The 26,966-nt window shown below is 39.6% G+C and overlaps 1 protein-coding gene across 1 annotated transcript in view; it reads right to left on the minus strand.

Moving 5' to 3' along the window:
- CCDC175 (coiled-coil domain containing 175) overlaps positions 1–26,966 on the minus strand; it is a 63,306-nt gene that overhangs the window by 1,716 nt on the left and 34,624 nt on the right. Inside the window, 9 exon segments of the mRNA XM_017865847.1 lie at positions 4,325–4,487; positions 5,751–5,794; positions 9,710–9,812; positions 13,310–13,462; positions 15,120–15,150; positions 15,152–15,197; positions 19,655–19,793; positions 24,306–24,437; positions 24,987–25,122. Of these exon segments, the coding sequence (XP_017721336.1) occupies positions 4,325–4,487; positions 5,751–5,794; positions 9,710–9,812; positions 13,310–13,462; positions 15,120–15,150; positions 15,152–15,197; positions 19,655–19,793; positions 24,306–24,437; positions 24,987–25,122 (947 nt within the window).

A 26,966-nucleotide genomic window follows, 5' to 3' on the forward strand; every position in this document is an offset into this window, starting at 1 on the left:
ATGTTGAATTGGTTTGTGGTGCTGTTTGAGCATGGGGAATTTTTTTTTTTTTTTGAGACAGGGTCTGACTCTGTTGCCCAGGTCGGAAGTGCGGTGATGCAATCTCGGCTCACTGCAACCTCCACCTCCTGGGTTCAAGTGATTCTCATGCCTCAGCCTCCCAAGCAACTGGGAGTATAGGTGCCCACCATGACACCCAGCTAATTTTTGTATTTTTAGTAGAGATGGGGTTTCACCATATTGGTCAGGCTGGCTTCAAACTCCTGAACTCCTGACCTCAGTGATCTGTTCACCTTAGCCTCCCAAAGTACTGGGATTACAGGCATGAGCCACCACCCCCGGCCGAGCACAGGGATTTTTTAAAACCTCCAGGTGATTTTAATGTTTGAGAACCACTGATCTAAACTCCTATTTCAGATCTTAATTTTTCCAAGAGACAAGTACTAGGCAAATGATTTTCTTCTCTCTGAAATTTTGATTCTGCTTTAATTATAAAGAGGTTCTTTTCTAGAATTAAAATGTAGATGATTGTATCAAGCCCCTCATCACAATAACGAGATAACTTTGACAGTTATATAAATTGATTTTTTTAATGTTTCTTTTAAAGTACCTCATCCTAAAAATGTCTTCTGTAGTCCATGTATCAAGATACTTGGTTAATACACAAATTATTTATGTAACCTAACATGTAATACTCAAGGACTTTTGTAATTTTAAGACAAAAAATTCTTTTTAATACTTTAAAAAATAACTGTACTAAGTTACTGTTTAGCTTACATATACATTAAGAATTATTTATCTTTGATTTACAAGAAATAAAATTAAAGCAAAAAGTAAGTTTTTAGTGATTCGTTTTCAGGATGACATCTGGCCTTTAACATTCTGACAAGCCTATTCCACACTCTTGCTGCTCATGCTGGTTGGTTCCCTCAGCAGATCTCCACTCAGCCTTGCTACTTGCAGTGCTTGACCAGCTTATGTCTGTGCTTCTCCTTTACCCTCCTATAGCCACTTTCTAGAAGGAATCCAATGTATTCTTGTATCCAGCTCTTCAGTTGTCTGTTTCTCACAGGGTATGCACTTTAAGATTCAGGACCTGGGGTTTATTCAACTTTGTCACTGTAACATCTGCTCCAGTGCCAGGCTCCAAAGTGCCCAATGTTAATGAAGCTAGTGCAGTGATCCTGGAGAGGGCAGGACCTGCAGGGCTGCAATGACTATCATGGCCAGAAGAGGACAGTAGAGGGGTGCTGAATTGAGATAAGGGCTTCTCTAGAAGTCCTGTGGCAGAACCAACTCAACAGGGAACATTCAAAAGCTGGGAGATTACAGGTGGCTCAGAGATGGCCAAGGAATTCAAGGAGCCAAACTTAACTGTTAACCTCCCCAGGACGGTGGTAGGTTTCAGGGATCTGATGAGTGCCTAATATGGGTCTGGTGTGTTTATAGCTCCTGTTAGTTATCAGTGATATTTTACAACTGGGGAGACTGAGGAGTGGAGGTTAAATAACATGTAAGAAGTACAGCTTAGCTGATACCGTGGCTCACACCTGTAGGGAGCCGAAGGCCCGTGGGATGTGACCAACTCAGCCTTCCACTGGAGGCTGTATGATCAAACAGCAAACTGTTTATCATGAATGCAGGATGTGGGCAAACTCACACAGCCCTGCCACCAAAAGGTTTGCTGAGGGCCTCACTCCCTGTTACAGGGTTCCTTGAAGTTACCTACTGAGAAATCTAGCGCCTATTGTTCTAAGAATGCAGTCTTGCAAGCCTGCTGTGAATAAAGCTGCTGGCAGACAACCACCCCCCACCCTCCCCCCACCTCACTATCTCTCTTGCCTAGTAAATACAGAGGGCTGTGTAAAGCTCAGGGTCCTTGTCCACTAGCGGCAAGGTGCTCCCTGACCCCTTCTTCCAAATATACTCTCTTGTCTTTTATTCCCGCGTTCGTCTCCCTTCATTTAGTCCAATAGGTCCACGGCACACACCTATAATCCCAGCACTTTAGGAGGCTGAGGCAGGAGGATTGCTTGAGCTCAGGAGGTCAAGACCAGCCTGGGCAACATGGCATAACCTCATCTCCAAAATACACAGAAACACACACACAGTAGCCAGGCACAGTGGCACGTGCCTGTAGTCCCTGCTACTTGGGAGGCTGAGGTGAGAAGATTGCTTGGGCCTGGGAGGCAGAGGCTGCAATCCAGCCTGGGCAAGAGTGAGAGGCCCTGTCTCAAAAAAAAAAAAAAAAAAAAAAAAAAAAGCCAGTAATCATGGCTGCTATTGTCTGAGAGTTTGTGTCTCCTTCAGAATTCCTATGTTCCTAATCTCCAGTGTGTATTAGAAGGTGTGGCCTTTGGGAGGTGATTAGGTCTTGGGATTTGTGCCCTTATCAAAGAGGCCCCAAAGAGCTGCCTTAACCTTTAAATGATTTGAGGACACAGTGAGGAAGCACCATTCTATGAACCAGAAAGTGGGCCCTCAGCAGAAGCCAAACCTGCCAGTGCCTTGATCTTGGACTTCCCAGCCTCCAGAACTGTGAGAAATAAATTTGTGTTGTTTATAATCTACCCACTGTACAGAATGTTGTAGTAGCCCAAACGAACTAAGACAGTGGCTGGCTCCATTGCTATAACAAGCTCTGCATAAACCGCCTCTGCTTATGCTTATTCTTATTTGGGTGGTCTTTACTTATTTCCACACTGCTAGTCTCTACTTGTCATAGATCATCCATCAGACAGTCCTCAAAATATATGAAAAAGGGCATATGATATTAGTAATTCAGCGAAACTTTCTCAAAGGTCTATTTAAATTTGTTGCAACACAAAGATTCCAGCAGGTTTCAGATAAAAATGGCGAAGATTCATTCATGTGAAAACAGTGCACTTGACACTTAAGAGATGATTTAGCTCTCAAAATTCTGTTTGATCTACAGTTGGAAGGAAAGGCCTGGCCTGGCAAAGGAAATACAAATAGAAGCAAGGCCCACAAGGGATCCTTTATGCATTCGTACATCATAAGTATCACCAGGCTCATCATGATCACCAGGCAGAACCATCGAAACGGCTTTGCAGCTAAAAGTGTTTACCCACAAAGATCTTCACTGGCCACTGAAATGTTACTTCTGTCAAGCAATGCCCCAGAACACAGATTTTACCAAATACTGGAATGTTTTTAATCTTATCACTATCCCTCCTTTTACATTTATTTTAAGATGGTCTCACTCTGTCATCCAAGCTGGAGTGCAGTGGCACAATCACGGCTAACTGCAGCCTCGACCTCCCAGGCTCAAGAAATTCTCCCATCTCAACCTTCCTAGTAGCTGAGGCAGAGGCGCTACCATACCCAGCTAACTTTAAAATTATTTTTGTAGAGACAGGGTCTCATTATGTTGCCCAGGCTGGTCTCGAACACCTGGTCTCAAGCGATCTCCTGCCTCAGCCTTCCAAAGTGCTGGGATTATAACCACGAGTCACTGCATCCACCTCTTTTTACTTTTATCCCATTTTACTTTCTACATCCTACCTTCAAAATTGCTTAACTAGTGATTATGCTCTTTAAAATTAAGCCTTAATAACCACAAATAGATTTGTACACTTGCCAGATGACAGTGTTCTTTTTTCATTACTCCATGTCTTTTCTAAACTCTGTTCTCTTTCCTTCTCCCAAGCTCCCTCTACCCCCACATCCCATCTTCCCAGATGATTCTGCCACGGGGACCTCTGGGCTGTACCTGTGCAAGGACTCACCTTCAATTCTCACCACTGCCCTAATCTGTACAGAGTTTTGTGACTGTGTCTAACATGACATTATTGTGGGGATTGAGGATGAAGCTGATATGCCTCTGAAGAGACTGGCCTGCTTGCTCATGAGGCAAGCATGTTAGACATGATGTATTAACATCTCAGAAGCCCCTGAAGCCATTGCTAGATTTTTTGGAGAAGATAACAGTTGCTATTTTTAATGCTAAACTCAGCTCAGGAAGAAAATGTAAAATTATATTCAACTTCTGCTTAAGAAGACCAAAAGTGTGTAAAAGAGTTTAAAAGCCCTCTCTGGAAAATGTTTAAAATGAACTTTTTAAAAAAATTATAAAGAAGATTTAGTTATCCAGAAAATTCTCTTAGGTGAAAGGCAGAATTGGCTGACACTACAAGTGTATTCAACCCACAAGTAAGTATCAATGTTCAACTGAATGTTTGTGGCATAATTGGGGATAACTAAGTCACTTAGTTGCCGTGTTTTTTTCTTCTTTTGATGTTACCAGCTATATAGTAAAATAGCAGGAAGTCCCATGTTACCAAAGCTCTAAGCTGTTGCTTACTAAGAAGGTCCATTGGTGATTCCTGTTTCACAAGCGAACGCAGCCCTTCAAGACTCCCTTGTAGCCATGTACTGACACGCTGCATTTTTTCATCTCTTTCACACAGCTTGTCTGTTAGATTTTTCATGTCATGCAAGGTCTCTTCACCATTGTCCACCAAGATCTAAAGAAATGGCGTTTTAGGGTGTGTCAATATAAATTGCAACAACATAAATAAATACACATTCTAAGAGGATCATGTCCAAAATAAAAATATTATATATGCAAAATTGGTATCAGTCATAAAAATAAGTGCTTGTGTACACAGCCAATTCACAAAGTTCTGTAAATAATCTTGGAAAAATGGATTATCAAGTGAGAAGAATAATGGAATGCTCACTGAACTCAAATTTTAATTGGATAATGGTAACCATGGTGGTGGTAGCATAAAAAGCTAGTTTCACCCTCAGAGAAGCACAGAGCTGCAGAGGAGATTCAGCCTAACAGAAGGAGCTTTGGAATAAGGCAGGATCTGGGTTGTAAATTCCCATACGTTCATGAACTGTTTGGTCTTGGGCAAGTTACGTAAACTCTCTGGGCCTCCGCAGCTCCATGTGAAAAAGACACTTTAACACTTTCTTAATCGAGTGTTTTAATACTTTTTTTTTTTTTGAGACGGAGTCTCGCTCTGCCGCCCAGGCTGGAGTGCAGTGGCCGGATCTCAGCTCACTGCAAGCTCCGCCTCCCAGGTTTACGCCATTCTCCTGCCTCAGCCTCCCGAGTAGATGGGACTACAGGCGCCCACCATGTCGCCAGGCTAGCTTTTTGTATTTTTTAGTAGAGACGGGGGTTTCACCGTGTTAGCCAGGATGGTCTCGATCTCCTGACCTCGCGATCCGCCCGTCTTGGCCTCCCAAAGTGCTGGGATTACAGGCTTGAGCCACCGCGCCCGGCCCCAGTGTTTTAATACTTAAACGAGGATTTAGTTATCCAGAAACTTTAAATACTTCAAAAGTGGCAGAGCCAGGATTTTGACCCCAGCCTATCTGACTCTGAAGTGGGGAGGGTACAGATGCTGCACTGGTAAAACATGAAGAGGTAAGGAGTCCAGAACTGACAACTTTGTCCTGAAACAAAATGTGTTCATTTGGGGCATGCAAAAAAAAAAAAAAAGTCTTTCCCACCTTAACTGAGTGGTAGAGTGGGAAGATAGTTTCCCAAAGAATTAAGATTTCATAGTGACGTTTGGTACAAAAGGACACATTTTAGGAGGTAGTGGTCACAGTAGCATCTAGGACTGCAAGGGAGTAACATAGTGTGAATTTCCACCCTGATGTGTGTGCATGCAGGTGCACACAGACATAAAAGCACACACACTTATTAGGTAGGTAAATGTTTTTGGAAATATGATATTTATATGGAGGCAACACACACATGCAAAACTCACCTTAACTGTGGTCTGAAATTCAGCCCACAAATCCTTATATTGTGCTAAAATAAAGATTTAAAAAATACAATGGTTACTGACACAATTTGAACATTTTAATAAAAGTCATGTTATTCATTTTGGTTTTCAAAATTATTTTATCTAAAATATCTACTTCCAAAATGACAGAATAACTGAATTGGACTTGCCCTCCCACTGCAAACAAATAGAAGAAAGAAGCAAAACATATGAATGAAATGTTTTCAGATGTTGAATGGGCCCCCCAGGACTGTGACACCTGGAAGAAGAAAAACAAAGGAGGTGGGTCCTGCAATCACCCAGCTTTCCACTGGGGGGCACTTTCCAGACCACGGCACAAGCACAACGGGGTGGTCTTAACACAGACACAAAAAGATTAGCAAATTGAATCTAGCAATAGACAAGAACAATAAAAGCTTTTGAACAAGTGGGCTTTATGCTTAGAATGGGAGCTTGGTTTCAAAGTCAAACTCAATCAGTGCAACTTACCACACGAACAGCACAAAGGAGTAATACTAGCTGAGCATCTCAGTGGCTGTCTGAGCAGCTGAGGCCAGTCATGAAGGCACTCTACGCCCACATGACTGACCATCCCCCCACCCCATAAGTAGCTTGGACACCCAAGCCTGGGTGAGCCTCCCTGGTTGGCAACACTTTGTATGTGGAGTCACACATTGTTGTTGGGGAAATTAAGTGCATCCCTGAGAAGGTTGCACCAGGTTTCCTCCATACTTTGCCCTCTGTGCCTTTTTCCTTTGCTGATTTTACTCTGTGTCTCCCACTGTAATAACAATAACCGTGAGTATAACAATTTTTGAGTCCTGTGAATCATTTTAGCTAATCATTAAGCCTAAGGGTAGTCCTGGGATACCTGATACTGCACTATAGTTGCACAATTTTTTTGAGATAAAGACCTAAATAAATGGAGATATATACTATATACTTGGATTAGAAAATACAATTTTATTAAAATGTCTTTTCTTCCAACATTGACTTATAGATTCAGCACAAACCCAATTAAGATCCCAGCAGGTGTGTGTGTGTGTGTGTGTGTGTGTGTGTGTGTATGTGTAGATTAATTAGGTGATTCTAAAATGTATATGGAAATCAAATAATTTAAAATAGTGAACATAATTTTAAAAGAGAAGCATACAGGTGCAGAATTCTATTACCTGATGTCCAGACTGCATATGAAGCTATAGTAACTAAGACAGTGTGGGCTGGGCGCGGTGGCTCAAGCCTGTAATCCCAGCACTTTGGGAGGCTGAGACAGGCGGATCACGAGGTCAGGAGATCTAGACCATCCTGGCTAACATGGTGAAACCCCGTCTCTACTAAAAAAAAAATACAAAAAACTAGCCGGGCGAGGTGGCGGGCGCCTGTAGTCCCAGCCACTCGGGAGGCTGAGGCAGGAGAATGGCGTGAAACTGGGAGGCGGAGCTTGCAGTGAGCCCAGATCGCGCCACTGCCCTCCAGCCTGGGTGACAGAGCGAGACTCTGTCTCAAAAAAAAAAAGACAGTGTGGTATTGGTATAAGGTTAGGCATTTAGTACAAAGGAACAAACCCATAAAATTGATTTTTGAAAAGTTGCTGGGGTAATACAATGGCAAAAGCATAGTCTTTTCAAAAATAGTACTGGAACAACTGGATGAGCACAAGAGAAAACAATGAAATTCAAGCCTTGCTTCACATCATATGAAAAAGCTCACTTGAAATGAATTAGAGATCTAGATATAAACACTAAAACTAAAAAATATATACAAGAAAATCTTCAAGAGCTTGGGGTAGGCAGAAATGTTTTAGGCAGGAAACAAAAAGTACTAACCTTAAAAGACAAAATAGATAGATGGGCTTCATTCGAATGAAAAATGTTTACTCTTTCTGAGACACCGTGAAAAAATGAAAAGCCAAACTTCAGACTGAAAAAGGACTCATTTCCAGAAAATATAAAGATTTTAACTCGATAATAAGAAAACAATACAAAGCAAGGAGTAAAAGATTTGGACAGACATGTGACAGATTGTATTTACCAAAGATAGCCCCACAATATATTCCATTCCACAAGTTTTTTTCCCTGACATGATGCTGACACTTCTTCCATTGAGAGGTGGTGGCTATGACCCCTCCCCTTGCACCTGAGTGACTGCCTCAACCATTAGCTTATTATGAAAGTAACACTGACTGAGGCTAGGTCATAAGACGCCATGAACTTCCACTTTGTTCTCTTGGGATGCTTTTGGAACCCAGCAGGCCAAACAGCTACGTGGAGTGGCCATGAGGAGGTGTTCTGGCCAATGGTCTCCCTCGAGATCCAGCTGAGAGCCAACATCAACTTCAGACACAGGAATGAGTAAGTCTTCAGATGATTTCAGTTCCCAGCTGCTGAATTACCCTCAACCTTCGAGTTGCCCTGGCTGATGCCATGCAGGGCAGACATTTAGTTGTCTTTAACAAGCTCTGATCAAATTGCCAATTTGTGAGCAAAGTAAATAATTTGTCTTCAGCTACTATGTTTGCAATATTTGTCACAAAAGATAATATTCAAATGGCCAAGAAACACATGAAAAAGTATACCCAACTTTAGTCATTAGAGAAGTACAAGTTACAATCACAACGAAACGCCATTACATACCTATTAAAATGACCAAAATATTAACAATTTAAAGCGTTTTGACCATTTTAAGTGTTGATGAGAATGTAGAGCAATGGGAACTCTTCTCTATTGTTAGTGGGATGAGACACTTAACAACCACTCTGGCAAATTTATCTGGCAGTTTCTTATAAAGTTAATCATACACTAACCATATATATTTCTTATCAAGTTAATCATACACTAATTGCTGTATAACTCAGCAATTCCATTATAGATATTTACCCAAGAGAAATGAAACCATGGCCATAAAAACACTTGTAAACAAATGCTCACAATAGCTTCATTCATAATTATCCCAAATTGGAAATAATCTAAATGTATTTCAACTGGTGAATGAATAAACAAAATATGGTATATCTGTACAATGGGATTCTACCGTACAGCTATAAAAAGGATAAACTAATGAGACATGCAACAACTTGGATGAACCTTAAAACAATTTGCTGAGTGAAAGAAGCCAGGTATAAAAGTGTGCATACTCTGTCATTTCATTTGTATCTCATAATTAATGACAGAAAGCAGATCAATGGTTTCCAGGAACTAGAGATGGGGTAGGTGATCAACAGCAAAGGGATACAGAGAAAGTGTTGCAGTCATGAAAATGCTCTATAGCTTGCTTGTGGTGGTAGTGGTTACAATGACATGTACATTTGTCAAAATTCACTAATCTAAAAATCGGTGCATTTTTTGTATGCAAATCAATAAAATGGATTTAAATGAAGTAAAAACTTTATGTGTAAAGAGCACTGTAATGGTTAATATTGTCAACTTGATTGGATTGAAGAATGCAAAGTACTGTTCCTGGGTATGTCTATGAGGGTGTTACCAAAAGAGATTCACATTTGAGTCAGTGGACTTGGAGAGGCAAACCCACTCTCAATCTGGGTGGGAACCATCTAATCAGCTGCCAGCACGGCTAGACTGGCTGAGTCTTCCAGGCTTCCTCTTTCTCCTGTGCTAGATGCTTCCTGCCCTCGAACATTGGACTCCAAGTTCTTCAGCTTTTGGACTCTTGGACTTACACCAGTGATTTGTCAGGAGCTCTTGGACCATTGGCCACAGCCTGAAGGCTGCACTGTCAGCTTCCCTACTTGTCAGACTTTGGGAGTTGGACTGATCCACTGGATTCCTTGCTCCTCAACTTGCAGATGACCTATCATGGGACTTTACCTTGTGATCACGTGAGTCAATTCTCCTTAATAAGCTCCCTTTCATATATACATATATCCTATTAGTTCTGTCCCACTAAGGAACCCTGACTAATACAAGCACCCACACATTACTTACCCTCCTGAGCTATTAGTTGCCGAGACAAGTCATTTGAGGTGTGCATGAGGGCTTCTTGTCCTTTTCTGTATTTCTCTATGTTATTCTTCAAGTATAAAATGTACTGAAAATGAAAAGCATGTGATTGCTTTTAGCAGTGTAGTTACCATAGATAAATTATCATGTAGTCATTCAGCCAACATGTATAAATTCCTCCTCTGTGCCGCCCACCATTCTAGGTACAGGGGTAATAGTGGAGAATAAAACATACCTTGGTCAGGATTCCATCCTGGGAAAGGGGATAAAGAATTCTGCTTCCTATGAAGCATTTTGCTTCAGCACTTAAATAAACATGGCATTCTGAGTATAATTTTCCACAAAAAGAAATTAGAGGGTGTTCTGTCTGAATGCATTATGTCCACAACAAAAATGTTCCTTATGCAAAATGTGTGTGCGGTAGATGTCACAAAGTAGTAATGCTGCCAGACTGGAGTTCAGTGTAAGACCTCAGAGAGATGATTAATTGAGTTAGGAGACTGCATGGAATTACTTACTCAAGTCAGACGTTCACTGGGTTGGGTGCCAGTGGTGGCAGTAGTGACAGGTGACTTTGAGTATTAAAGTCATGGATTTCTGTCCTGATCACCCAATGCCCAGAAACTCTAAAGTCCCAGGAACTCTGAAAATGGGGCTTTGGGACATAAAACTGTCCAGTTTCAAGAAAGAAACAAATACTATAAACCATCTATAAAAATCTTAGAAATTGTGTTCAGTGCTATAGATGAGGTAGACAAGGGACTGTTACGTAGACTGTTTCTAAGCATGTATTATAGGGTCCACTCATGTATCTTTGATGTTGTGTCAGTCTTTTCATAGCTTGTTTTCTGGTATTATAGTAAACAAAAGTAAAAGCCACCTTAGGCCAACTGCAAGGCCTCATTCTTGCCCCTCTCTGAACACGGGTCTGCAGACTTGCCTAGTTCAGCTGGACTCGTGCTTCTCCCAAACTCTGTTTTCTTTCAGTCTGTCTTTTCATCTCCTCTCCACAGCTCCCTCCTTCAAAGTTGTTTTTCTCCAGGGTTCTGTTCACAGCCCCTGATCTTCTCACTCAACACACTGTCCCTGAAGAGAATCATCCAACTCCCAGGTGTAAATCCTGCCTCTACGTTAATGATACCCAGTGAGAGTTCTCCTTTGAGCTCCTCACCTGGTGTCAAGGTGTCCTTGCTCTGGGTCACTGTATGTGTCTTGTTCAGATTGTTGCACTTAATATACTGAATTGTAATGATCTGTCTGTGTGTGCATCTCTTCAGCTAGACCATGAGCTTCCAAAGGGCTGGGGCAGTATCTTACTTATCTCTGTATTCACTGTGTCTTGCCCAGTGCTTGGGACTCAGTGCATGTTCAGAGTAAAGAGATGCAACCAGCAAAACTGAGTGGTGAGTGAATAAGAAAACAGCACAGGGTCATTTGGCGACTAGCAGATGGAAACTGAATTTGAAAAAACAGGACCTTCATAATCAGTCTTTCATCAACACATCTATCTGCTCACCCATTGCCAAAATAGCAATACAATTCCAATTCTTTTAAGAAATAATCTATATCTTGATAGGAAGACAGTCTAGTGGAACAAATCAGTTTGATGGTAGGTATCTAGGCTCTTTAGCAAAATTACTTTTTTTTTTTTTTAATGGAGTCTCTCTTTGTCCTCCAGGCTGGAGTGCAGTGGCAAGATCTCGGCTCACTGCAAGCTCCGCCTCCCGGGTTCACGCCATTCTCCTGCCTCAGCCTCCTGAGTAGCTGGGACTTTTTTGTATTTTTAGTAGAGACGGGGTTTCACCGTGTTAGCCAGGATGGTCTCGATCTCCTGACCTCGTGATCCGCCCGCCTTGGCCTCCCAAAGTGCTGGGATTACAGGTGTGAGTCACCGTGCCCGGCTGCAAAATTACCTTTTCAAAGTACATTAGTACCTATTATGCCATTTTAGTTTATAAAAAAAACCATGAGAGTGGTGGGATAACTATTGCCATTTAACAGATGAAAAAAATTACCCAGTGAGGTGTAGGGATTTTCTTCATGCCATTGGACTAGTCACTGATTTTTTTCTAGCTATTAAAACTTCTAAAAAAAAAATACAGCTTCAATTTACACATCTATAAAAGGGACATAATGTATTATCCACTTTTTAAGGTTACAGTCTTAAACATCAAATGAGACTGAATCCCTCTAACATTACAGGTATTGTGCAAAACACTTGGGGTACATTGATAACAGATCTTGACCATGAGGTCATTATGGGTGGCTGGAAAAAATGATTTTAGAAATTGTATTTCTTTTGCATTTTCAGTTTATAAAGAAGTCACACTGAACCTGTGAGTAGCAGCTATTCCCATTTTAAGAGGCCAAAACGAAGCTTACAAGTTCAATGATCTGCCCAAAGTCACACAGTGTCACTGGTGAATGACAGACCATGTCTTTCAAACTAGAGAATATTACATAAAGTTTTGTTGTTATTGTTTTGTCACAGTATATAAAATGTTGGACTCTATGCACTTTAAAAATATGCTTTGAATGCAACAGTTCCAGGCATTAAAAATCAGTGTCTTATAAATATCTAATTATTAAATATAACATTTTAAAATGTTAAAACAAACAAATTTTAAGTATAAATAAGACTTCAATTGTAGGGATTGGATGAACAAATTCCTCTGCTATAAAAAGAGCTATAATCAGTGTGAAATAGACAACCTACTTTTTAAAAAATGGACAAAAGTCTTGAACAGTCACTTCACAAAAAAAGGATATCCAAGTGGCCAGTTACATAGAATAGGTACTTCAACAGTGATCAGGAAAACACAAATTAGTGGGGCACCACTGTACACCCATCAGAATGGTTAAATTGAAAAAGACAGTTTTGTGAGAGTATGGAGCAACTGGTGCTCTCATGCATTGCTGGTGGGAGTGGCAATTGGTGTAACTCCTTTGGGAGACTGGTGGTATGTACTAAAGTGGGAGATATGCATCCTTATGGCTCCACAATTCCACTTAAGATGTACACTCAACAGAAATATGTATGCATGTTCATCAAAAAACATAAACTAGAATGTTCACAGCAATACTATTTGTAATAGCCAAACATTAGAAACTCTCTGAACGCTCATCAATAGTTGAGTGTACAAATGCACTGTAGTAGTAGTCATATAATGGAATACTATACAGAACTAAGAATAACAAACTACACTCAACAATAAGGCTGAACCTCACAAACATAATGTTGAGCATAAGAACCTACACTGCACTGTTTTATACCTATGATGTTCCAAACCAGGGAAAACTAGTCTATGGTGTTAGCATGGTGGTACCCTTAGTGGGGCTGGTTAGTGACTAGAAGGGGCATAGAGGATATCTGGATACTGATAATGCTTTGTTACTTGATCTGGCCGCTGGTTACACAAGTGTGTTCATGGAGCTGCACACTTGCAATCTGGGTACTTTTCTGTGTGTACTTTATGCGCCATTAAAAATTTATCAAGAGCTATTCTCTTCTTTTCTCTCATAACTATTACAAGTCTAGTCAATTAATCAAAGCCATCATGCAAAGCATGGTGCTCTTAAACTTACTTCTTTTAATTTTTTATTTTCCAGGAGCAGAAGATCTGCTTTTTGGTCATTTATATAGAATCCATTTTCTACGTTCTTTAGAGTTTCAAAATGATCTTTGGTTTTTTTGCTTTCTTGATCTCGTAATTGTTTTAATTCTTGTTTTATATCCTCCTGCTCAAACAGAAAACCCCAAATTATCTCTGAGTTCAAAGAGTAGGGCATGAGGGTATTATACTGCCTAGGTCACATTTGGAGCCAGATTCTAAATTAATTCCTGAAGCATCCAGCAGAGAATAGATATTTTCCTTAGAAAACCTATCAACCCCACATTTATTCATGGACTCTAGGAAGGGGGTCTGTGGACTTCAAGATAAGAACCCCAGACATTGAGACAACTTCACAAAATAAAATATACAGTCAGCCCTCTGTATCTGTGGGTTCTGCATTTATGGATTTAACTAAACATGAATGGAATATATTCACAAAATAAAAGAAAACATCAACAAATAATACAAATAAAAAACAATACAGTATGACTACTTACATAGCATTTACATTTTATTAGGTATTATCAGTAATCTAGAAATAATTTAAAGTATATTGGAGAATGTGGGTAGGTTATATGCAAATATTATACCACGTTATACAAGGGACTTGAGCATCTGTGGATTTTGATAGTCATGTTGGTCTTGGAACCAATCCCACATAGATATCCAGGGATGACTGTACTTTGATATATAAACAATCGTTCGGCAAAAATAGAGAAGGGGAAATTTATTGAGGCTTTTAAAGGAGGACTTAATGTTTCTCAAAGAAAGAAGAAGATTACTTTATGAATTTTTCAGAATTCTCTAATGTTTTCTCTATTGAATTCTCTATTCAGTTCTCTGTTATTATACTATTATAAATTGCATGATATTTATTCATTGTATAATCATCACCAGCAGCATCTTATTAAGAAAATAGAACTGTATATATACTACCCTTGTAATTTTCTCCTTCATATTTTCCTATATATTCCTTCATATTTTATAACATATTAAAAGTTACATTTTGAGGCCAGGCGCAGTAGCTCACGACTGTAATCCCGGCATTTTGGGAGGCCAAGGCAGGTGGATCACTTGAGGTCAGGAGTTCGAGACCAGCCTGGCCAACATGGTGAAACCCCGTCTCTACTGAAAAAGACAAAAATGAGCCGGAAGTCGCTTGAACCCAGGAGGCAGAGGTTGCAGTGAGTCAAGATCCTGCCACTGCACTCCATCCTAGACAACAGAGTGAGACTCTGTCTTAAAAAAAAAAAGTTACATTTTGATATCAATGCATCTCAAAGACTGTTTCCATTTTAATTAACCAACTCCACATGCACATGCTTATCACCAACTATTGATTATAAATTTTTAAAAGGCACTAAACATCTCTTTACCTGCTACTAGTTCATCCACTCCCCCACCACAACCTTTGTTTCACTCACCCTTAAAAAGCAGAATCAAGTTTCTAACTTACAAATAAGAAAACCAAGGTCCCCTCAGTGACTGTTCCACAATTACATGTTAGTCGGTTCTAGTCTCTCTCTCTCTTTCTCTGTATACATATACCCATAAGTATATATATACACATATGTACATAAGTATATGTGTATAGGTGTATGTGTATATATATGCATATATATATGTATGCATGTGTTGTAACAAAGATTTTTAAACATTGAGATTGAACGGGTACGTTTAACAAATGTGATTTCATGAAAACTTCAATGCCAGTTAAATATTACCATCTGTAATACCACTATTTTAATTTTAAAAAATAAATGAATGTATTGATCCTTTACCGTGTTGCTAATGTATCTTGAAAATCCCTTGTAAACAGAAAATGTGATTGTTCAGTAAATCCTCCTCCTGTCTTTGTGCTATTAAAACAAAGAAAAAAAACTCAAAATTTAGTTTAAAATATTAATCAAAGAAGTACCTAGTTTTAAAAGTCAAATTCTCTCACAAGGTTTATAACAAAACCCAGCTGTCAGGCGCTCCACATTGCAATGTTTAGTCCTGTATGACTCCTCAGAATCAAACATTTTTCACTCTTTTAGTTGTTTCTTCTTCCATTTAGTTCAATTTTCATTAAAAATAGGCATATACGCCTATTTTTATTTATCATTTTCAGGGATTTTCTATTTACTTAGTCCCATTCCCACATCCCTCTCCTACACCTACAACCTCTATATTTCCTCCCTAACCTTCCTATGCAGTTACAGTTTTTAAATAAATTATAACTATTTAGATCATTATGGCAATAAGGATTATCCCCAATGAGCCAAATGGTATAATTATATTTTCCTTTTAGTATAATTTTTTGTTTTTTCTTGGAGTTAAAGATTGCTTTATTAAAAAATTGCTCAGTATTTCATGTACATATAATTAATTCATACCAAAATCTACAACAGAACTGTACAACCTTTCAAATTTTATTTCCCATATAGTCAAACACATTAACGTATCTATCAGTTTCATTTCTCCCCTCTCCCTCAGAACCTCCCTCTGAGATATGCCTTCTGGAATCTTTTCTTTCTTTGTGCTAGATTTGCAGCTGACTTCTTGGGACTTCCTTTTGCATTTTTCTTTTTCTTTTTTTAAAGGTTTTATTCAACCAGAACCCTCTGCATTATTCTTATGTTGAACCTCCTGTTTCCTAAATTTCTTATACTCTTTTTCTTGATTCATTCCTTTTGTTTGTTGAAGCAAATTCTATACAGCTTCAGGAAAAAGAGTAAATGGGATAAATGTTTTGAGATCTTGTATATCTCAATACGTTTCTATTCTATATTCTTGATTGATAGTTTAGCTGGGTATCTAACGTTGGAAATTATTTTCTCTCAAATTTTGAAGGCATTGTCTTATAACTTCTATAATGTTGCTCTTAAGAAGTTTGAAATGATTCTGATTTCTAACAGTTTGTGTGAGATCTCATTTTTCTCTTTAGGAGCTTTTAGGATCCTCTATTTTTCCTTCTGAAATTCCACAGTGATATGGCTTAGTCTTTTCTTTTAAATATTGTTTGAGGATTTGCTTGGACATTTAAAAATGGAAATCTATATTCTCTAGTTATAAGAAATATTTTTGTATTATTTCTTTGATAATTTTATTAGCTCTTTAAAAACATGAATATATGGCTATATCTTGATTTATCATTGTCAGGCAGTTTCTATTTACTTTGTCATATATAGTAGAGGATAATTTAGCATGCTTACTCCCATTCCCACATCCCACAACCACACCCACACCTCTACATTTCATCCCTAACCTTCCTATAAAATTATGGTTTTCATTTAAATAAATTGTAACTGTTTAGATCATTATAATAAGGTAAGGATTATTTACTGATTTTTTTCTGGTCTTCTTGTTAGGTAGATACTTGGCATCTCAGAATAGTTTTTAAATTTGCTTACCTTTCTCTCCTTTTCCTCCTCTCCTTTTGTTGTTGTTGCTCTATTTTTAGAGATTTTCTTAACTTTTCTTATAATTTTCCTATTGAATTTTGACATTTGTTATTTATATTTTTAATTTCTGAGAGCTCTTTCTGTTCTCTAATCTTTCAAGCATCATTTTCTTTTTTCATAAATGCAATATATTTATTTATCTAAGAATATACTCTTTAAAAGTATGCTCATGCGCTTTGCATTTTCTCTGTTTCCACCAAGTTCTCTTGTTCTGTCCATTTCAGTTTCTCTTTCACACTAGGTGCTTCAGATCTTTGTCTGATCCCATTTAATAGTCCTGGGTGAGCTTCAATGTACAGTGATCAGGAAGGAACCAGCCATTTGAGGGGACCATTGAATGTTGGTGCTGTTGTGGGGCTTTTCTCTGAACTGCTCAGTTTCCTTAGAGGAAGAATACATTAGTCTCCTTGCTCAGGTTGGGGTAAGGGATTATGGAAGAGTTCACAACACCATTGGCTGGCAGCATTCATCAAGCTGAGCTCAGAGGGGATCTCAGTGGGGATCTTGGTACAGTACCTGTCTTCTGCTCTCAACCATATCTGATGCCTTGCAGTCTGAAGACTTCTGGTCCTGTTTCTTTGCCAGCATTGAGGAGGAGGAGTCACTCAGCTAACTGCACAAGGAGGGGGTTTGACCTGGAGCTCTAATTGCTCTTTATAAAGACTTTTCAACCAACCTTTATCCCTGTGACTCATCTCAGCTGTCATAGTTTCAGGGGACGCCACTTCCTGTGACTTTACAGCTTCAGGGGAAAGAACTTTTTGCCTACATGGTGCTGTTTTTGGCAGGCTCTTGGTATTTATATTTCTCTTTCTACCTCTATCCAATTACGTCTTCCCAAAATTTGTTGATATTTATTATCAGGTAATAAATAAATAATAAATCAGCAGATAGCAAATGTCTTATCTCTGCCAGTGTTTTGGTACTTATGGATTTGCATCCTTTTTAAAAAAAAACAAACAAAAACTTTTATATACATATTTGGGAGTTTTATGAGGGAACAAAGATATATGTATATGCTTTATCCATCAGATTTAACTAAAAGCTTTCTGTGTATGGAGCCCATGCATGCCATTCTCTGTAAGTGTAACTGCTGGCAAGCCAACTTTCCTGCTCTTATGTTCCCTTTACTTCTTTTCTCCTGTCTTCCCCTCTTTTATCTACTTTCTTCAGCATTTTCTCCCCTTTGTTTACATTAAGAGATTTAGTACATGCAATGTATTACTTATTTTTATGCTCCTAGTGTTTCTTATATCCTCTACCTAGTACACGAAGGGATAGGAAGAATGGCTGGGAAAGTAGAAAACTGGGAATAGGCCGGGTGCGGTGGCTCACATCTATAATCCCAGCACTTTGGGAGGCCAAGGTGGACAGATCATGAGGCCAGGAGTTCAAGACCATCTTGACCAACACGGTGAAACCCCATCTCTACTGAAAATACAAAAATTGGCCGGGCATGGTGGCGTACACCTGTAATCCCAGCTACTCAGGAGGCTGAGGCAGGAGAATTGCTTGAACACAGGAGGTGGAGGTTGCAGTGAGCCGAGATTGCGCCATTGTACTCCAGCCTGGGCAACACAGCAAGACTCCATCTCAAAAAAAAAAAAGAAAGTAAGAGACCTATGTATTGTAAGTCTGGGTAAAAGTGGTAAGAGGCCAAGAAAACCTACTTAAGTTGACTAAATGAAAACCTGACAAGAAAGTGGAAAATCATCTGAGGAGTGGGAACCAGGTCAGCTACCCATGTATTATTATTATAACATTCTGACATTTTAAAAATCCACCCTCCTTGGCAATAATCACTATTCTCTTTTGAATTTTTTTTATTCTACATTTGAACATATTGGAGTTCCATATGAATGTCCCATTTTGACACAGGCGATTTTAATTCCTATCCCCATATTTGTCTTTGCTAACCAGCAGACAATTTTTGTTCCCATTCTAGTCCTTTCTGTAACTTTTGGTCCTGGCCTTCTGATTCCCATGTCTCTTCTTTCATCATCTAGAAGATACAAATTCTGGAAGTTGTTCCCACTTAAAGACCTGGGCAGATTCCTTAGATAATGACCCTCTATTCTCCAAATGCAATACGAGACTCAAAACCCAAAAAGATGATTCTGGGCCAGGCACAGCACTTTGGGAGGCCAAAGCAGAAGCCTCTCCCTAAGCCCAGGAGTTTGAGATTAGCCTGGGCAACATAGTGAGACCCTGTGTGTTTTTGGTTTTTTTTTTTTTTTAAAGATTCTGGATATATAAACTTCGGAACTTGGGCACAGGGTTGAATGATCACATCCAATCTTTTGTGGAAAAAATAATTATTTTTATATTAAACATACATGATTATACTATGTAATATAATTAAAAATATGCATACTTTCGGACATATTTCACATCCTCTACTAACCCAGATCTGAGACAAGCTCTTACCTATCTGTGCCTTAGGAGGAAGTTAGTGGAAAAAAATTTGAGGAGTGCTTACTCAATAAATGGTTAAATCATAGCAGGAAAAGAGATATAATTTGCAAATTCATGGTAAGAAATAGAAAAAAATTTCCACATGGTAGCAAACAAATGAGTTAGTTCTACCTTTCCCAACTATAGAGAGAAAGAAAATAATATAGTAAAGGACTAAGTCTTAAATAGTTTTTAAAAGAGAAAAGGAAAATTTTGACAATAGCAACAGTAAGATTGTAGTGTGGAGGAGAAATTAGTAGGTGAAGCAAAAACTAGAAAGAAGAGAGCTAAAGGTGATGGGGAAAGTTCGGTGAGCTTCACCATTGGCTTGCAACTGATGACCTGCCTTGTGTGAGAATATGACAGTGAAATTCTTACCTGGGATTGAGTTTAATTACTAAATGCTTCATATGTACCTGTAATAGTATTACTGAGCTCTTGTAACTTTCTTTTTTTCGCTTTATACTCTTGTTCTGCCACCTGAAGTTGCGGAAGACACTCAACTAGTTCTTCTTGCTTTTCTTTGTTAATTTGTGTTTCCTTAACAAATATTTCCTTTAAAGAAAATAAAACGAATTGAGAAATATAATTTTGGATAATTCACACAACAATTTAAAGTAGAATATAAGTTTTTGGAGGGAAAGAGTTTCGTCTGTCTTGGTCTCCTATCCTGAGGCACATAGAAAGATATATGGCATATACTAATCTTTTAATAAATATTTGCTCCCTGACTCACTGACACTCTGACAATCCACAAAGTAAGGAGATTAGATTCAATTGGTTCTCTAAAGATCCCTTCTGCTTTAAACCTCTTCTGCTATCTCTCTATGAACACTACCATGTATACAGCCCAAAAACATATCTGAGAAAATTTCCTTCGGTAATATTTTACCAAAAAGAGGCAGATAAACAGAATGCACTTCCAAGAAATGTTGGATGTGAGAAATGGGAAGAGGATAGAAGTAATTGGATATAATAGTAAAATAAATGGGTAAAAAGTGCCCAAAGCAAAACATGAAGATGCCTGCCTACTTATTGAAACTCAAGTTTTGTTTACTTTCAAATGGAATAATAGTTGGACCTTTCTTAGCAAATCAGGATGGATTTTAAATGGTGAGTAAGGCAGAGACCGCCAGCTGATGTTTAATATTTGTTCTCTTCTCCTTCAATATTAGGGCTCCTGAGTTTCAGCTGAGCACATGGCTTCTGGCTAGAGTGTGGTTTCCGGGCTTCCCTTGCGGGTGGTGTGACCAAGGAGTTTGTGAATGGAAGTCATTTGTGCCACTTCTGGGCTCTGCTCCTGCAACAGGAACAGCTGTGTGCTCCCCTGGTCCTTTCCTCCCTCCCCTGGACAGAGGAGAATGAGAATGGAAGCTACTCCTTGACACACAGATGTTAGGCTCATGCTGAGAATGGCAGAGCCACCCTGCCAGCCCTGGACCCCTTCCTTATGGCCTGGATTGGGAAAGAGAAACAAACATCTCTCTTGCTATAATGACCCCTTAGAGCATCTTCTCGACTAGATGTTCAGACTCACAAAATTTGATTAGGCTACACTTGACCCAGTTTACTCTTAAAAACTTTGTTTTAATTTTCATTTTTGTCTAAGTTATATGCACACATAATTGGAAAGAAATGCTAAATTTTAGCAGGGCAGTGCCAGGCATGCTTCCCTACTGGGAGGTGTCTGCACAAAGACAGCAGACCAGTGGCTTCATCTAAAGTGATAATTTAGATGCAAGAGAGAGAGAGAGACTCACACAGGTGGGGTTATAGCCTCTCTGGCGTAGAAACCCCATGTTCATACAGGAACTAGTATCTCTTGGACATACCTTCCAGGTTTCAAAGGTTATACCCACTTAAGAGAGCCACCAAACCCAGGGAAAGCCAATGCCACAGTTTCCCGTGGGTTATTTTTCCAGTCAAGATTCAGCATACAAATCAGGAGTCATTGTTATACAAGCAATGTTGCTTCATAATACAGCTGATATTCTACCTTCATTAGGCTGTTAGGGGAAGGAGCCAGGAAGTTAACCCAGGGCCAGTTTTCCAATAAAAAAAGGAAAGAGGGTTGTTAACCCTTTTCACATCTTGCTTATGCTCACTGTCTTTTAGTATATCTTTGATAGAGTAGTTTCCTTGCACCTTAACTAATACACGGATATGCTGGCTGATGTGTCTCCTCCCAAATTGCCATTAGCATCCTTATGAATAAATACAAAGAAGCTAAAATGCATAGAAAAATACCATAATTCAAAAATATCATAATGCAGAAGCAGGAGTACATTTCTCCAGACTTCAACATTTAAGCAGGTTGAGTTAAGAAACTCAATCCAGCCAGGCGCGGTGGCTCACGCCCGTAATCCCAGCACTTTGGGAGGCTGAGGCGGGGAGATCATGAGGTCAGGAGATGGAGACTATCCTGGCTAACATGGTGAAACCCTGTCTCTACCAAAAATCCAAAAAAATTTAGCCGGGCGTGGTGGCATGCACCTGTAGTCCCAGCTACTCAGGAGGCTGAGGCAGGAGAAGGCGGTGGAGGTTGCAGTGAGCCGAGATCGCACCACTGCACTCCAGCCTGGGCAACAGAGTGAGACCCAGTCTCAAAAAAAAAAAAAAACGAAATTCAATCCTGTATTATCCATATTATGTTTTTTAAAAAAGAATAGCCTGTAAATACAAGTTTGTATGTACATGCATTAATTCATTCCCATTGCCTGCATGCAGCTCAGGCCTGACAGCTTTCCCTGCCCAATCTTGTCACAGATACTTCTCCCTAATATACTTTATCAGTCCTAATTCCATCTCAGCATCTGCTTCCTGAAGATGACTCCCACCACCCCTGGCACTCCCAGCTGTTATTCAGTAACCCCACCCCCTTGTGATTCCTTAGATAGGAGGGCCCTGCCTCAGGCTTTTCCTGCCTAGCATGCCCTCTGCCTGGAGCCATCTCCTGCAGACATCTTCAGGGCACCCTTCCTCATATTCAGGGCTGGACCCTTCTCTAACTACCCCTATTTACAACAGCACACACACCATATCACGTACACTCTCCCTGTCCCATTTTCCTGCTTGATTTTTCTCTATGGCATTTATAACCATCCAATACACTACTTGTTCTACTTGTTTCTCTCATTTATTTTCATTTTCCCGTGTTAGATAGTAAGCTCCATAAAGGCAGAGTTTTTGCCTGTTTTGCAGCATTTAGAAGAATGCCTGGCACCTAGACTAATGCTTTCCACTCCGCCTCCTCTCCCCTCTTACCCCTTTTCTTCTAACATTGCAGTCATTTGTGTCATGCTTTCTTTCCTTTGTTTATTCTCCGAGTTGCAGGGTTTCTGTTTCACCTCTTCCTATTTTCTGGCCATCACCTTCTGACATCTCTTCCCTAAGTTCCTACATTTCCATACTAATAATTTTCCTTTGTACTGCTATTAAATTATTTTTTAAAATTCATAGATGAATGTTTGATCATAGTTTTTTGTTTGCTTGTTTTTGAGGCGGAGTCTCACTCTGTCGCCCAGGCTGGAGTGCAGTGGCGCGATCTCGGCTCACTGCAATCTCTGTCTGCTGGGTTCAAGTGATTCTCTGCCTCAGCCTCTCTAGTAGCTGGGATTACAGGCACGTGCCACCATGCCTGGCTAATTTTTTTGTATTTTTAGTAGAGATGGGGTTTCACTATCTTGGCCAGGCTGGTCTTGAACTCCTGACATCGTGATCCACCCACCTCAGCCTCCCAAAGTGCTGGGATTACCGGCATGAGCCACTGCACCTGGCCTGATCATAGTTTTTATTTGTTCCATGCCACCATTTTTTCTGAATGTTCTTCATTTGTTGGAAAGTTTTATTCACCTTTTCAGTTGTTTTCTCCTAGTATTTTGTATGAAAATGTGACTACTTTCTTTTGGTTACTAATATTATTAATAGAAAGAATTGGCTGTCCTTGGGCCAGTCATCTGCAGAGGGTTTCTGCAGGATGTGGCAGGATGGGATGGAGTCGGGGAAGACAACTTGGATCAGATAAGACTCTAAACTAGGAAATTTTCGAACTCACTATTTTCGTCCTGCGGTATGAGACTATTTAATTCAAATAAAGCCCCTCTTTGGTGTAGCCAAGACCTCTTCTTCCTTTTCAAACCTAATTAAGCTCAGGAAGGCTTCTACCACCATCCCTATTCTCAGCTGCTCTGCTAATGGCTGCCTCCGGGGTAGTATCATTGCCTTGAAAAGGTGCATTTTTATTTATTTATTTTTTTTATTTATTTTTTTGAGACGGAGTCTTGCTCTGCCACCCAGGCTGGAGTGCAGTGGCCGGATCTCAGCTCACTGCAAGCTCCGCCTCCCGGGTTTACGCCATTCTCCTGCCTCAGCCTCCCGAGTAGCTGGTACTACAGCCGGGCGCGGTGGCTCAAGCCTGTAATCCCAGCACTTTGGGAGGCCGAGACGGGCGGATCACGAGGTCAGGAGATCGAGACCATCCTGGCTAATACGGTGAAACCCTGTCTCTACTTAAAAATACAAAAAACTAGCCGGGCGACGAGGCGGGCGCCTGTAGTCCCAGCTACTCGAAAAGGTGCATTTTTAAATTGTGTTTCTGTGGATCTGGCACTTCTGGGTACTTTCAGTGCCTTTTCTCTCCACCTCCCCCAGCATCCATGCCCTGTTCTATCTCAGGTTAGCTTTTGGCAGTTCCCAAGGCAGCATGATACCCTCTTTTTAAGGAGCACATCTGAGATTGACTTTACTAATCTCCCTTGCCCCAGCTATTTTCAAGCCAGCTCCAAATGGATTCCTACACAACTCCACCTGTCTCCAAGGCCGTTGCCAACAGTTCTACATAATTTGAAGTGTGATTATTATTATTATTATTATTATTATTTTGCTGAAAAAATATTTCTTAATGCTCTTCTTCCTCTTCAAGAAAAGAAGATCCAAAATGAAATTGTAACCTTTTTCATACTAGAATATTTATTTTACATTTAACTGATTAGAATGGCATGAAATAGTGTTGCCCCTCCCCCTCATGTAGTCATCCAAAAGTATTCTTAGATGCAAAATAAAATTTACCTCATACTTGCTTAACTCTTTGATTAACATTTTTTCTTTGTTAATAAATGCTTTCTCTTCTTCTTTTAATTCTATTTTAAGTTTTTCAATCTGTGCCACAAAGTCATTGATCTCCTTTTCTCTGAAACTGGTCTAATTAGAGAAAAATGAAAATTTGTCATCTCTCTTGTAGTGATCAGCCTTACATTTTCAAATAGCCAGGAAATTAATATCTCTTTGCATGAGACCTGCTTCTGATTTCAGTTCATATAATTTCTCAGCAACCACTGAGAGTAATACTTTTTCCTCCAGAAATTAAGTTCTTCACCAAATGATATTTTTATAAATATGACATGAGGAGTGGGGAGGGTAGAGGACAGTGGGTGAGCAGAGGGTAAATATAAAAGCTTAAAAAAATGATACATGGGCTCATATTTTTAGAGGTAATTCCCCTAAAGACTAACCTCAAGTAAGTTTCCGGTTACATGCTTCAAAAGCATATTCTACTGTATTTGCTAATTCTCTCTAGTTAATATACAGCAAATGAATACATTTCCTAAGAAAATTAAATAACTCACTCTAAACATGAAATCAGCAGAAAGGAAAATACTTTTTAATAAGATAGGATTTAATTAAATATTGAAGGAGAATTGCTGATATGAAATGTAGGGGACTAATTCTAAGTTCCTTCAGTTCCCTTACCTCGTTAAGTAATTCAATTCGTCTAGCTTCTGCATTCTGAATTTTTTCTGTAATAGCTTGTATTTCAGCTGTTATCTTGGCTGTCCAACGTGCATGCTTTTTTCTCAAGCAAGCTATTTTCCACTGAGTTATAACACTACAGATTAGAACAAAAAGAATTGCCATTAAGTTGGCATAGCAGTTTACTAAAAAGATGAAGAAATTCAAAGCAAACAAGTCATACCATGACTACACAAAATTGTTTGCACTATTAGTGTTGCAGACTACACACATTGCATGAAAAAGTAAGATAAAACATTAACTTCCTCAATTCTGTCTCTGCAAGTTGCTTCAGAGTAAGAAGTTACATCTGCACGTCCAATAGAACAGTGAACAAACCACACTTGGCAGCTTGCCTCCTTCAGGTAAAGGATAGAAATGAGGAAGGCTTAGGGCAAAGTGGAAAACGAGGCCCAGGCAGAAATAGTGATAGAATTATCTAAATTACTGGATGTGCTACTAATAGATTTCAGACTTCTGGGTTCTCAAATTTTTCTCCACCACAACATTAAAAAGCTACATATTTGAAGAATGGTAAAAATGTGCAATTAGGGCCAGGCGCGGTGGCTCACACCTGTTAATCCCAGCACTTTGGGAGGCTGAGGAGGGCAGATCACCTGAGGTCAGGAGTTCAAGACCAGCCTGCCCAACATGGAGAAACCCTGTCTCTACTAAAAATACAAAAAAATTAGGCAGATGTGGTGGCACAGGCCTGTAATCCTAGCTACTTGGGAGGCTGAGGCAGGAGAATCACTTGCAACAGGGAGGCGGGGGTTGCGGTGAGCTGAGATTGTGCCATTGCACTCCAGCCTGGGCAACAAGAGCGAAACTCCATTTCAAAAAAAAAAAAAATGCAATTAGAGTCTTTAAGTGCACATGCAATAATAACATTAGCCGGGCACGGTGGCTCATGCCTGTAATCCCAGAACTTCGGGAGGCCGAGGTGGGCAGATCACTTGAGGCCAAGAGTTTCAGACCAGCCTGGCCAACATAGTGAAACCCCGTCTCTACTAAAAACACAAGAATTAGCCGGGCATGATGACACGTGTCTGTAATCCCAGCTACTCAGGAGAATCACTTGAATCTGGGAAGCGGAGGTTGTGGTGAGCCAAGATCGCTCCACTGCACTCCAGCCTGGGCCCCAGAGTGAGACTCCATCTCAAAAAAAAAAAAAAAAAAAAAAAATTAGCTGGGCATGGTAGTGCATGCCTGTAGTCCCAGCTAATCTGGTGGCCAAGGCATCATTTGAACCTGGAAGGAAGAGGTTGCAGTTTGGCAAGATGGCACCACGGCACTACATCTTGGGCGACAGAGCAAGATTCTCTCTCAAAATAATAATAACAATACTAACAATAACAACAACAACAATGATAATATAATGCAACTAAGTATAAGCAAAAGCTTTTTAGCTGCACTGATCTAAATACAGTATTTTACATGTATCATCTCATTTACATTCACAGCTACTTTATAAGGTAGGTACTGTTATCCTTCTCCACTTTATAGGGATGGGAGCAAAGATAAGTTATTAAATAACTTAGCCTTGGTCACAGAGCTAATAAGGACAGCAACCAAAGCAGGCCATCTGGAGAGCCGGTAGCCTTCATGCCACCTTCCTCTCTTATCACACCTGTCACCTCCCCTACTGGTTCACAAAGAGGCCTGGATGAGCAAAAGGCATTGCACAAATATTAGCAATTTTACTCTTTGGTGTCTGCACTTGATTGAAATGGAAAACTTTGGTTCTGTTCAATGCCAAAAAAAAAAAAAAAAAAAGCAAATTAACCAATACATCTAGATCTGAGATAATTTACACATCATTTAGGAAAATCATTCCCTTGGGTTCTAGTAACAACAAGTATTTTGCATTGTTCATTAAGATAACATATACTGCTGATAACACAAAACACAAATAAACCTTTTTTTTTTTTTTTTTTTTTT

This window comes from Rhinopithecus bieti, unplaced genomic scaffold, assembly GCF_001698545.2.
Source record: "Rhinopithecus bieti isolate Rb0 unplaced genomic scaffold, ASM169854v2 scaffold_83527, whole genome shotgun sequence".
In the NCBI taxonomy this organism is placed as follows: Eukaryota; Metazoa; Chordata; class Mammalia; order Primates; family Cercopithecidae; genus Rhinopithecus; species Rhinopithecus bieti.